Source organism: Trichomonas vaginalis, chromosome III (genome assembly GCF_026262505.1).
Source record: "Trichomonas vaginalis G3 chromosome III, whole genome shotgun sequence".
Lineage (NCBI taxonomy): Eukaryota > Parabasalia > Trichomonadida > Trichomonadidae > Trichomonas > Trichomonas vaginalis.
The window spans coordinates 16,618,663-16,632,174 of NC_067205.1; the positions used below are offsets into that span (position 1 = coordinate 16,618,663).

At 29.4% G+C, this 13,512-nt stretch overlaps 6 protein-coding genes, 1 non-coding gene and 2 pseudogenes across 9 annotated transcripts, besides 4 other annotated features; 8 read left to right on the forward strand and 1 right to left on the reverse strand.

The window, feature by feature from the left end:
• Nucleotides 1-838: 838 nt before the first annotated feature.
• TVAGG3_0714300 (uncharacterized protein) lies at nucleotides 839-1,156 on the forward strand (the record flags this gene model as incomplete). Its single annotated transcript, XM_051243891.1, has 1 exon — nucleotides 839-1,156. The coding sequence occupies one exon, from the start codon at nucleotides 839-841 to the stop codon at nucleotides 1,154-1,156; it is 318 nt and encodes a 105-aa protein (XP_051090478.1).
• Nucleotides 1,157-1,577: 421 nt separating this feature from the next.
• Nucleotides 1,578-1,610: a mobile genetic element.
• Nucleotides 1,611-2,005: 395 nt separating this feature from the next.
• Nucleotides 2,006-2,077, reverse strand: TVAGG3_0714320. Its single transcript has one exon. It is a non-coding gene; the product is annotated as a tRNA-Pro (tRNA).
• Nucleotides 2,078-2,469: 392 nt separating this feature from the next.
• TVAGG3_0714330 (uncharacterized protein) lies at nucleotides 2,470-2,712 on the forward strand (the record flags this gene model as incomplete). The annotated part of the gene is made up of 1 exon (XM_001294107.1): nucleotides 2,470-2,712. The coding sequence occupies one exon, from the start codon at nucleotides 2,470-2,472 to the stop codon at nucleotides 2,710-2,712; it is 243 nt and encodes an 80-aa protein (XP_001294108.1).
• Nucleotides 2,713-3,735: 1,023 nt separating this feature from the next.
• Nucleotides 3,736-3,773: a mobile genetic element.
• A 1,175-nt stretch (nucleotides 3,774-4,948) lies between these two features.
• Nucleotides 4,949-4,985: a mobile genetic element.
• A 1,013-nt stretch (nucleotides 4,986-5,998) lies between these two features.
• Nucleotides 5,999-13,512: part of a mobile genetic element that runs on past the window's edge.
• Nucleotides 7,505-8,332, forward strand: TVAGG3_0714370 (uncharacterized protein; the record flags this gene model as incomplete). The annotated part of the gene is made up of 1 exon (XM_051243892.1): nucleotides 7,505-8,332. One exon carries the CDS (start codon nucleotides 7,505-7,507, stop codon nucleotides 8,330-8,332), a length of 828 nt encoding a protein of 275 aa, XP_051090479.1.
• TVAGG3_0714380 lies at nucleotides 8,448-8,776 on the forward strand (annotated as a pseudogene). The gene has a single exon. A coding segment is annotated over exon 1 (329 nt).
• Nucleotides 9,304-9,974, forward strand: TVAGG3_0714390 (annotated as a pseudogene). The gene has a single exon. A coding segment is annotated over exon 1 (671 nt).
• On the forward strand, nucleotides 11,571-12,086 carry TVAGG3_0714400 (phage tail repeat-like family; the record flags this gene model as incomplete). Its single annotated transcript, XM_051243893.1, has 1 exon — nucleotides 11,571-12,086. The coding sequence occupies one exon, from the start codon at nucleotides 11,571-11,573 to the stop codon at nucleotides 12,084-12,086; it is 516 nt and encodes a 171-aa protein (XP_051090480.1).
• On the forward strand, nucleotides 12,628-12,867 carry TVAGG3_0714410 (KilA, N-terminal/APSES-type HTH, DNA-binding family; the record flags this gene model as incomplete). Its single annotated transcript, XM_051243894.1, has 1 exon — nucleotides 12,628-12,867. One exon carries the CDS (start codon nucleotides 12,628-12,630, stop codon nucleotides 12,865-12,867), a length of 240 nt encoding a protein of 79 aa, XP_051090481.1.
• Nucleotides 12,997-13,293, forward strand: TVAGG3_0714420 (uncharacterized protein; the record flags this gene model as incomplete). The annotated part of the gene is made up of 1 exon (XM_051243895.1): nucleotides 12,997-13,293. One exon carries the CDS (start codon nucleotides 12,997-12,999, stop codon nucleotides 13,291-13,293), a length of 297 nt encoding a protein of 98 aa, XP_051090482.1.

Genomic DNA, 13,512 nt, shown 5'->3' on the forward strand with positions numbered 1-13,512 from the left:
GAATCAAATATCATTCGTTCTTCAGTCAAACATGAAAGAGTCACTCAAAATGATTAAATTATTTAAAGAAGAAGGTAAAACAATAACAGCATGGGACGTACTACTAAATCAATTATCCTCATTAACCGTTAAGGGTGTTTGCTTTAAATCTGATTCCCCAGATGTTTTCTCAACGTTTCAGGGTTATAAATACAACATTCTCGAAAAAGTAGATTACTCAAAAATTGAGATGTTTATGAATTTCATTAAAGAAGTCATTTGTGATAATAACGATGAAGTGTATAAATACCTTCTCGGCTGGATTGCATCAATGATTCAACATCCTGGAATCAAGAATGAAACAGCAATTATTTTGAAAGGACTTCAGGGAACAGGTAAAAACAGATTTACAGACATTATTTCTGAACTCCTCGCTGGTTATTCATGTAAAAACATTACCGAAATAAGTGAGCTAACGGGTAATTTCAATTCAGTAGTTGAGAATAAAATGTTTCTTGTACTTAATGAACTCAAGAATGTAGGTGAAGATAGACTCGCAAACTTCAACGCTTTGAAATCAATTATTACGGATAATGAGATTAGAATTAATGAAAAGAATCAACCCAGAAGAACTGCTCAGAACGTTGCAAACTTCATTTTCGTAACTAATAACGTCTACCCTGTCAAAATTGAAGTTGGAGACAGAAGATACGTAGTTTTAAGAGTTAATGGTAAATTCAAGGGTCAATTTGATTACTTCAAGAATTTAATGGATTCATGCACTAAGGAATTTTATGATAACCTTTTAACATATTTTATGCAATATGACCTTTCATCATTTAATGTACGAATCATACCGATGACTGAAGCCAAACAAGATTTAATAGAATTATCAACAAATCCTTTAGATGTATGGATAAATACACATTATGATGAATTGTGTGCAGGTATGACGTGTAAAAATGCTCTATTCTGCAAACCATCAGACATGAAAGACAAGAATTTTCAAATGAGCATTAAGGATAAATGTGATAGGAAACATAGAAGAATAGACGATAAACAAACATGGTGTTATGTTTTGAAAGAAGAAATGAAAGGATTATATAAACAGGTTGAACCAAATGATAATGATGATTCATTTACTGACGATGAAATACCTGTAAATGATGCTTTATAAAGTATGATTTGAATTTATTTTTGCATTAATCCTGAACTGTTGTCAAAATGTCATGTTGTCTCATTTTTTCAGAGAAGTTAATTAACCTGGTAGCACATGGTAACATGGTAGCACCTTCAGTTCTTCAAAAATAATTCATAAATGCCTTCCTCCTGAACTGTTGTCAAAATGTCATGTTGTCTCATTTTTTCAGAGAAGTTAATTAACCTGGTAGCACATGGTAACATGGTAGCACCTTCAGTTCTTCAAAAATAATTCATAAATGCCTTCCTCCTTTCGTCCAGCTGTGTTGTCAAAATGTCATGTTGTCACAAACTTTATTTGCTTAAAGGTGTACTTACCACTTTCAGATATTCCCTCATAATATCAAAACTTTCTTTTTAGAAGCATACTTTTTGATATAATTATAACAGACAAATGAGAGAATGTCTGAAAGTGGTATGTGCACCCTTAAATAGAGTAAAAAATCGAGATAACAATTGAGATATTTCTTCTTCAAATAGGATCCGTACTGTCTAATAAGTTGAAAAATTTTGACATTCGAAATTTAGGTAAAATTATGACATTTAAGGAGAATTATAAGCATTCTTTGGATTTTGAAAATAACCTTATTCTGAAATTTCATAAAAATTATTGGTTGTTTGAATAAGTTGATTCTCAGTAAATATTTGGGTTTAAACTAGGAAACCCTAAGTAGATTAGTTGTTGACTCTTTACAAAAGTAAGTGTATGTTGAGATTATCCTTAGACAACTTTATTTAACTACTTTTTGAGATATTTTGTATAATCAAATTTTTTATGATTTCAAAAAGTGACAAATCTAAATATCGAAATGAAAAAAGAAAAAATGGGGCGATCCGGGAATTGAACCCGGGACCTCCTGTACCCAAAACAGGAATCATACCACTAGACTACTCACCCAAACACACTAAATCAAAGTTTTACCGACAGTTCAAAGTATTCGACTCAAAAAGTGACCCACATCAAATCTTGAATGAAAAATTTTTAGATGATGGAAAGCAAAATCCATTGCATAGTATATCTTTGTTTCTAACAAACAGAATCAGTTGTTTTCTAAACGGTACCAACTGTTAGATCAACTGGCGCAAGAAATTTCCCTTTACAACCAGATTCCAAACCAAAATACTGAACTTGATAAACAATGCACTGATTTTACAGAGAATGTATCTAATAACTGCCAGAGGATGTTACAAATTGTATCCAGTATCAATGCTGAACTGAAAAAGATCCATCTTGATACAAAAAACGAGCAATCAGTCGAAATTTCGAAATTAACAAACCAGAACAAGAAGATGGAAGCTAAAATAGCATCATTACAATCCATATCGAGGTCATTACTCTCCAAGATCTCCAAATCCCGTAGAAAGACTGATGAAAAGATATTATCTTTAATCCAGAAAGTTACAACGAAGAATTTCAACTTAGAACAAGCATTCACACAGGATACAGTCTTAAGACCATTCACTACTATCTTAGATCACATTGAAACAGAGACCTCCTTCGAAAGTAGTAGTAGGATAGGACGGGGTGTGTGACTTTTTTTGTTACGTCTATATATAGATGAAGGTATATTTTAATGCATCTTCTATACATAGATGATATAAAATTTTTTCTTACGTTTTTTAAGTCATGAATTCGTAAGAAAGCGCGACATTATTAAATAAATTAGTAATAATATTATATACTAAACACATTATTAAAAATTAACATTAATTTTAAAATAATTTATTTTTTTATCTTTTATAAAAGAAGCTATATATAGATGATGTCAGATATTCCGCGATTAATTAAACATTGTTTAAATCCTGAATGGGTTAAACTTCAATTTAAAAAGGAAGACTGTGAATTATTAAATGAATATGAAAGCCAAAATAAGCTAATGAGGTATAAATATAATGATAAAGAATATTTAATTTCATGGAATCAATGGAGTCATAATCAAAGACCTCATAAACGAGAAGAAGAAATTGAAAATAATGAAATGGAAATCATTGATGACATTAAAGAGGATGGAATTCCTAAATTTTGTAGAAAAACCTTTAGAACTAAGTTAGGAGCATATAAACGTAGAGTATTAATCCTGAATATCTTAAACATCAATTTAAAAAGGAAGACTGTGAATTATTAAACGCTAATGAATATGAAAATGCTAAATCAAAACTGAGATATAAATATATTGGAAGTGATAAAAGGTGTAAAGACAAAGATAAAGTTTATTCAGTTTCATATAATAACTGGCACACGTTAGGGATAAGAAAACATTTAGGAGATTATGGGAAATGTTCTGAATTCTTTAAATCTAGTATATACGAGAGAGTAAAAGAAATTAGAAATAATTATTTTCATGAATGAAAAATAAAAAATAAAAAAATTTTTTTAAAAATAAACTTTAAAAAGAATTTGATGAGTTCAACATAGAACTTTAAGAAACTAATGATTATTTGAATTTATGAAATCAATTATTTGATTCATTCTTTCTTCAATCTCTTCTATTCTTTTTGTTAAATCATCAATTTTCATTAATGAGGTGATTCTTGATTGAGGAATAGATTTCAAACTGTTGTAAACAGAAATTCATCAAAAGTGACACATCAGAAAAGCTAAAATATTGAATTTTTGGAACTTTTGATAGAGCACGTTTTTAAATATTAATTAAAGTAAATGTATATTTTGTAAAGATTCTTTTTAATAAAAAAATAAAATTTTGAAGAAGAACACAAAATCTTCTGAAAAATAATATCACATAAACTCATATTATTTTCTAATATATAACTATTTTATATAAAAATCAAATTCAATGATCTTAAAAGCGAAGGATAAACCTCAAAATTTACGAATATAATGAGTGGGAATATAATGCTTATCTATCATAAAACCACATGAAATATCAATTTTTGCTTTACGCCTAATTTTTGACGACAATTAGCAAAAAATGTTAAATGTTAACACTCAGTCCATTTGAATATGAAAAATAAAATTGACTTTGATTAAATGTTTTTATTTATCATGCAATTCTTCTTGCGACCAAAGATTTGAATAAAAGTTCAAAAAATAAGATAGCTTAAAAAATAATATACGGTAGTGTTTTACTAATAGATGAATAGTATATAAATTCTATTAAAATGGATTTGATCCAAAAAAATATAAAACCAAAAATAATTGTTATAATTAAATGAAGAAGTAATTTAAACGATTTTATTTATGATCAAATTTTATATTTTTTTGGATCAAATCCATTTTAATAGAATTTATATACTATTCATCTATTAGTAAACACTACCGATATTATTTTTTTAAGCTATCTATTTTTTGAACTTTTATTCAAATCTTTGGTCGCAAGAAGAATTGCATGATAAAATAAAAACATTTAATCAAAGTCAATTTTATTTTTCATATTCAAATGGACTGAGTGTTAACATTTAACATTTTTTGCTAATTGTCGTCAAAAATTAGGCGTAAAGCAAAAAATTGATATTTCATATGGTTTTATGATAGATAAGCATTATATTTCCCACTCATTATATTCGTAAATTTTGAGGTTTATCCTTCGCTTTTAAGATCATTGAATTTGATTTTTATATAAAATAGTTATATATTAGAAATAATATGAGTTTATGTGATATTATTTTTCAGAAGATTTCATTCTATATGCCTATGAAAAGTACTCTCAAAACTAACTTTTCCTAATTATAATTAAATCTAGAATATTATATTATGCTTAGTATTATTTCATTTTTCTCATTCAATTTAGAATTTACAAATGTCAAAAAATTGAGAGCTGTCACTTTTGATGAATTTCTGTTTATTACAAAACTAACCACTCCTTTTATTTTTGAAATTTTGAATCCATCAACTTTAAACATTTTATTCAATTTACACGTTGTCAATTCTTCAAATAATTTTTTATTATTAGCATAATAGTCATTAAATTCTTCAATAGATGAAAAAATTTTTATTTCAGTAATTGGTTTAACAACGTTTATTTTTTGTTGAACATCTTTACTTTCATTTATTTCTTCCTCCTCTGTTTCATTTATTTTTAAAATCGGTTTCATTTATTATTAAATAAAAATTAGAATATAAGTGATGAAATATATTTTTAATTAATATTAAATCAGAAATGGCGCAGGATTCTTTAAAAAATTATGGGATGGAATTAAGAAAGCTGCAGGTTGGGTTCATAAAAATATTATTAAACCCGTTGCAAACTTTTTGGCACCAGTAGCGAAAACGGCAGGAACTATCATAGGTGGAGTATTAGGTACTAAAGCAGGTAATCCGGCGATGGGAGCACAAGCAGGTAACGCAGTTGGTGGAATTGCTGAAGGAATACTTAATAAAATAGGAGGTAGATAGTGGAAAAATAAATAAATATTATTTTTATCTTAGTATTGGTTGAAGTCTTTGATAAACTTTTTCTCCTTTATTTAATATTTCTCTTATTGGGGCAGCTTTTGGCGTTATTGATTCAGCAACGTCACTAATTGCTTCTTTATTCTTAAATATCCAATTTGCTCCTTTCTTCATTGTTTCCCAAACTTTATGCGCTCCTCTTTTTACTTTATCCCACAGTTTCTTAAAGGATCCTGCAGCCATAGTTGATTATTTCATTAAAATTAAAAATTCATTTTCATCTTTTAATTTTGATTTTTTATTTATTAATAAATGACGACTAACTATTTAGTGCCAAACACTAAACCGATTAATGGAAATGTGTTTCATTCATTCGAAAAGATAAATGAAATATTCGCAAAGAATGACGGTAGAAGATATTATAGAGAACTTGAAAGTTCATGCTATGACTCTGATGCTCCATATTTTGATGATAAACAAACTCATTTAAGAATTACAAATCCAGCTCATGATGTGAATCAATTAGGTGACACATATATTAAACGCAAAGTTAAAGCAACTCTAGTTTCAAATAAAGCTTTCACATGTGATGCCGCTTTTAAATGCATGCGTTTATTCGTTGGTTACAAATCATCAAATCAAAGCTTTAAACAATTAGAAGTAGAAACTGAAAGAGGTGATGCCGGTTATCTTCAGATGGATTGCGCCCGTGAATCTTTCGCATTTGCAACATATAAACCAAAATCAGAAAGGAAAGTTAAAAAGTTTGTTCATTCGTTATATAATAATGTTCAAAAATATGATAACTCAGTATGTGGTAAATATATTGACCCTTCAGAAGTTTTCAAGAACGCAAATGAAGAAGTTGATATCACTTTTGATATGATTATTCCGGTAAATGATTTGTTAGCATTTCAGGCGTTCGATGATTATCCTAAATCATTTGGTGATATCATTCTTAAATATGTTTTCAGGGATACTTTAGTATTTTATCAGGTTGACCCGTTAAGAGTTGCTGATTTACAAAATTACGTTTATGAAAAGATAACTGATGAAAATTATGAAAAGATTATGAATCATGTTTATAAATATGATCGCAAATTCCAACAAATCGGACTTCCTGCCAAATTAATTACAAGCTTAGCCGCTACATCTGCTGACGCAACAGTTGATGACGTTATTATTTCATGCACAAAGATGGAAGTTTTAGAGGATAAATGCATTACACCAGGATACGGTTTAATTGAAGAATCAGTTAAAGCAATACCACGTTTATTCAGTAAGGAAGATCCATTCATGATTCCAGCTCAACATATTGACGTTCGTTCACTAAATGGAGGTTGCATCACTCCTGAAGGTATTAGCTCAGATTTCTCATACGCTCTTCATAATGTTACAGATGTTGTGTTAACATTTCCGAAGAATGCAATGCAAAGAACAGTTTTAGAAAATCCAATGCTTCGAGGTCTTCAGGTCACTATAGATTCCAGAAACTTCCCCGATCAAGCGATGACCACAGTGGGTGATATATTCTTTACACGTATGCTTCAAGCTTCTGATTTAGATGGAGTGAATGAATGCACGGAAGAATACGAGGACTCATTAACTAGACCACTGAATGATGATAATGGCACGCCATTAGCTAGAACATGGAAAGACCAAACTTCATTCTTATGCACTATTCCAGTTCAACGTGATGGAGCGGGTATATTCTTTGATGGATTAGAAACTTTCAACTCACAAGTTACAGTACAAGTGAAAGCTTATCCAATCATTCAGGGTGTAAATGACACTTACTGTTCAAAGGTGACAAATCCTCCTCAGGTTTGGTTTACTAGGACTACGTATTGGACATGGACACCGGATGAAGGTTTGAAATATCATCCAACAGGTACACCACCACAGTATAGAAGTTCATATGATGAAATATTGATGAATAGAAATGTTTAAAATTATAAATTTATTTTTGATTAAATGGATTTAAATTCATCCACCCCTTATGAAGAATTAGCAGGAGTATATAATACATACGTAGATGATATGATTAATGAAGCATTGAGTGATAATAGAAATGCTCTATCTAAGGAAAAATTAATGAAAATTCCATATTCTGAATGTTACTTAAATTCAATCACTGCAGCAATTGGTAAACAAAATAAAGGTAAAACATTAACGATATTAAAACAAATTATCATTATTGCTAACACTTCCCCCCATTCACATGTGTTAATTTATATCAACCGTTCAGGTTCACCTTCAGATGATACATTTGAATCTTTAAAGCATTTAATCAAAATTCCAATTATTTATTTATCACAAGAAGAAGCAGAAGATTATTTAAAAAACTTTTTAATGTATAAAGAATTATATAATACAATCAAGAAGCAAGGATTAGAGGATAAAATTATTGATAAACAACGGGATGAATTATTTGAAACACTTTCTATTTCAAATTTTGATAGAGAATTTTTGCATTCACTCATTTTTCTAGATGATGCAGTGAAATCAAAACTAATAACAAATGAGAAATCATATTTTAATCAGTTATTAACTCAATGTCGACACATTCAATGTTCATTCTTCATGGCTGTTCAATACTTCAAAGCATTAAGCACAAACATTAAATCAAATCTATCAACACTTTTCATTTTCAGTGGGTTTAGTCGTCAACAGTTGAACGTTATGCTTTATCAAGTGAATTTACCAATGAGCATTAATGAACTTTACACACAATATCAGCAATTAGGTGAACATGGAAAAATAATAGTTGATTTAAATAAAGGAAGTGTTAAATTTGATTAACTTTTTATAATTAATTTTTATTTTTTATTTATAATTAAACATGACAGAAATAGCAAATCTTCTACAGGTTCCATTAAAACAAGGAACAAACAAAAAGGGTGCATATAATAGAACTATGAAAGTTCCTGATGGAATGAAAGAATTAGTTCATATTGTTGCTGGTCTTCAAAAAGATGTTAAACAAATGAGAAACGTTTTAACATTACCAGAAGCTCAAGCATATGCCAAACGTCATGGTCCAAATTGGGAAGCACACGAAGCAGACATTACGGGTCCAAATGGAAAACCGATGGTATAAATGAAGTTTTCGTTACTGATGGTCAAGGTAATATTAAAGTCATAAATGGTTATAAATTAACTATATCTGATTATCCTAAACGTAAAATATATAATGAACGTTATCCTATGCAATTTGATGAAAATGGAAAAGCTGTTAAACAATACATTGGAGAAGGTGAAAATGGTCCAATTAATTCATACCGTCATAATCCATATTCTTATTTCAATGAAGAATTAAATGCTATTGAAGAGGGACCGGATGGATTACCACGATATTCTAACCAGTTTGATGGTCAATATGCAAATATTAGACCTGAAATTTCAGCTAAGAAATTCTTTAAAGTTGCTTTATTCGATCCAGTTTTCGCAAATGTTAAAGATGAACTTAAACAGCAATTCCAACCAATTATAGTAGCAAGAATTGCATCAGGTGCTTTATCTCAAGCATTCAAAGATTTAATTAAGAAACCATTATATCAGCAACGAGGTTTAACTTATGATTTAGTTAAGGAATCAGATAAAAGAAAATTTGAGAAATCAGATGATTATAAGAATGCAATTAATGAATATATTCGGTCTATTAATTTCGATGAAAATGCTAAAAATCAACTTCATGAACAAATACAGGGAATAATAGATTCAAAAGTTCCAGCAAAATAAAAGTTTAAATATATTTTTTTATTCGATTATAAATGAGAAGACGTTTCACTAGTCAAAAGAACACTAACGCAAAAGCAGAGATTACGGTTGGTTATAACGTAAATGATGATAAATCACGAATTATTCAAAATGTTAAAGTTAATGTTAGCCCCGAATTAACAAGGTCAGCAACTCAACCAAATTTATTAACTCGTGACTTACCGAAGAATGAGGAGAATGAAGAAAACCATGAGAATGGAGACCCAATCATTTTATCTGAACCTGGTAAAGAACCTGTTGAAATTCCCACTTATCCAACATACCCCCACCTCTTTCATCAAACATCGAGAACCCATATAAAATAGACATTAATTCAGAATTAATGAAAATTTACCGTGATATAATAATTAATAATTATGATTCAATAATAAATTTAATTGACCAATCCGGTTTAATTATTTTACCTTATGAATCATTAATTCACATTATCGCCATTCTTTGTGATGTTCAAGATTCAGACGTTAAGATTCAATTTTTCATAGATGATGAGGTTTCATGCTGCGGAACAGTTGCAAAAATAAATCCTATAAAGGATATTAGCACAATTAAGATATCAAAGAACGGAACAACAACTGAACTTCATTTAACATATAATGATATTTATAATAAAATAGTTGATGAATATAAAATATCACTTGAAAAATTCTTTGTTAAGACTATTTAATATTCAAGCATTAACATTATCGAATAATAATCCTTTGAATCATAATCGATAATAATTGACCTTTCACCAGTTTCTATCGTTTGTTTTATTTCTTTTTGTTCCCCACTATCTGGATCGGTCATTGTAATTGTTTTTGTTATAGTATCAGCTTTATCTTTAACTTCAATCTTTTTTCCATCGGGATATTTAAACCAAAATTCCAAAAATTCGATATTGTCAATCTGTTCATATTTTAATCTATCAATTACATTTTTAATACCATCTGAAAATCTTATGAAATGGTCATTATATGGGTTTGATTGAACTAAATTTGAATGAAGTGAAATATAACCTGTTGATGAATATGACATTGACTCATATTTTCTGAAAACACTAAAATTTATAACATGAATGAATTTCTTATTCGTTGAATTTATGAATTCTTGAGGTAATCTTATTCTAGTTTTATTTATCACTGGAAAATAACGCTTTACCATATTTTTAATCGTAATAAAAATGTCAATTATCAATATTATTTCGAATAATAGCTGTGAATTAAATTTAACAGTTAGCGGAATTTATAATGTTACTCTCGTTTCTGTGAGTGGTAAATTTAATCCCATTCTTTTAGACCCTTCAGATTATATATCATTTATTAAAGATGACCTTGAAAAAACGTATGATATGTATATAAATAATGTGATAGCGAAATGGGATATTAACATGATTTTAAGTTATTTAAATGAATCATTTATCGTATGGTATGAAGAAAATTTTAAATCAAAACCTGATAAACTTTTTGAACTTGATGAAATAAATAACCTTATTAAATTTCCGCTGAAAATTAAATTTTGTACTCCTCATTTTCGTTCATTGTTGGGAATATTAAATTTTGAAAAAGATGTTGGGGATGTTTTGTATTCTGACACTGGTTCCAATTTCGTTTTAATCAAATGTGATAAAGTTAATACCCCAATGAGATTTTCACATCAAACATTAGACCCTAACTCTTACCCATCAATACAAAACATTTTATCCATCAACTTAAACACATTTTCTTTATCATATCCGTTTCAATTATCCGGAAATTCATTTATTCTTCATTCAAAAGATTTATCAAATATTAAATTTAGAATAACTGACCTATTTGATTGTGATTTAGAATTCATGAATGAAATATTATGGCAATTTCAAATAGAAAAAATAGGTGATGAGATAACAGATTAAATATTTATTTTTAAATCATAATAAATGATTAAACAACAGCAACCACAACAACTTAAGGCATAAAACACCCAGGTCCCTCAGATCATTACATACGCCATATATGCATATAATTCAAAGACGGCAGAACAAACGCAAAGGTTGAAATATGGAGATTTTGAGATAGTATTGAAAAATGACCATTTCGAATTCGTTTGCAAAGGAGGTGCAGTGATATCAAATATAAAAGAAATTTTATTTATGAATTCAAAAATTAAAGGAATAACGGATGATATAACATCAATTCCACCAGAAGAACAGAGATATTACGCATTAAATGCATTTCCTAAAGTTTTGAAGATTGGAAGATTTAATTTAAATGAGGAATTCATAGAAGGTTTCCTAAACGACATAATGAAGAAGGCAGATAAGGAATATGTGGATAGTGAGTTAAATAAGAAGGCAAATTTGGTTTATGTTGATGAAAAAGATAATGAAATTAAAGAAAAGGTTGAATGGTATCATGAATGGACATTTGAGACTTTTAAAGTTAAAGCTGATACAGAATGGGTTTCAGGATGTTTAGACCTTAAAGCAGATAAAACTTATGTTGATGAAAATTATGCAAAGAAGTCGGAAGTAAATGATGTGATTACAAGCATGAAAAATGAAATACTTCAAACATTATATCCTGTTGGTTCTATTTATACGTCAATGAACTCAACAAATCCTTCAGAAGTTTTAGGTTTTGGTATGTGGAAGCAGATTGTGGATAAATTCTTATACTGTGCTAGATATTCAAAGCAAACAGGAGGTTCGAAGAAAATTAAAGAAGCAAACTTACCCCCACACACTCATACAGGAACTACAAACTTTTCTGGCGACCATAGCCACTCATTAAGAGACCACCCATTATACAACTCAGAATAGGAAGCTGGCTATGATGTTTTATCTCCAGATTATAACCATTCAGCAAAAAAGACTTTTCGACAAACTGAACCAGGAGGAAATCATGTCCATACTTTCACAACAAATCCAACAGGTTCGGGTAAAGATTACATGCCACCATTTGTGACTGTATTCGCATGGTACCGTGTTCATTGAACACGCTTGAGCCCAGACCTTTGGGTTAAGGCTTACCGAATGAACTAAATATATTTTATGTCTGTAATTAATTAGGTAATGAAGTAGCGGATGAACTGCAGAAATAAATGTTTACGTTAATGTTTACGTTAAGTGACTCAAAGAGTCCGGAGACAAAGTCTCATGTTTTTAGGTTATTCAATAATTAATTATTTTTGAATAACTGAAGGTGTTACCATGTTACCATGTGCTACCAGGTTATTTAACTTCTCTTAAAATTACTGACAACATGACATTTTGACAACAGTCCCGGAAATTTGATGCAGTCCAAAAATAAAGTTAGTTTTAAAATTATTTTTATTTTTTTATTTTGTATGTAAGAACAGAAATGTCAGTCGAAGCAAAAACATTCAGCAACAAATCTAATGGCGAAACATTCACAAAAGGCACTTATAATGGTATTGAAGTCTTAAGTAGAGACAAGGATGGTTACATTAATGCAACAAAGATGGCAAGAGAAGCGGGAAGGTTAAACCATTTAAACAGATTTCTCAATAGTACTAAAATGCAGGAAATTCTTGAGTTTTGGTTGAAAGAATATGGTGGAGCCAAAAGTGGCTCGACCTAAAAACAAGCATTTTATGAGCTTACTAGGGGTGTTATAAATAAATTCAAAGGTATTTACATACATCCTGACCTCGTTCATTTTGTTGCTGAATGGTGCTCTGTAAAGTATGCATTTTATGTCAAAGATATTATGGACTCCATAGACAAGAAAGTTCATGAGAAGTTAGATGAAGAAGAACTCGAAGATACAGTAGAGAATGCTAAACCTTTGTTCGAACAAGAAGTTAGAAAAATGTGCGAAAAACAATTAGAACATGAACGTGAGATATATTATGGTTATAGAGATTCTCCATACGAACTAGACCAATGGGAACAAGAAGATTTAAAGAGAGAATTTAGAGAATATGAACTCGCTAAGATAGCATTAGAAACTGCAGAAAAGAAGTTAAAAGTTTGGGGTCGTTTTGTAAAAAAATATTGTGAGTAAATGAACCATTTATTTTTGTCATAAACGACCAAAAATAAATGTTTACGTTAATGTTTACGTTAATGTTTTCAGGTTATTCAATAATTAATTATTTTTGAAGAACTGAAGGTGCTACCATGTTACCATGTGCTACCAGGTTAATTAACTTCTCTGAAAAAATGAGACAACATGACATTTTGACAACAGTTCAGGAGGAAGGCATTTATGAATTATTTTTGA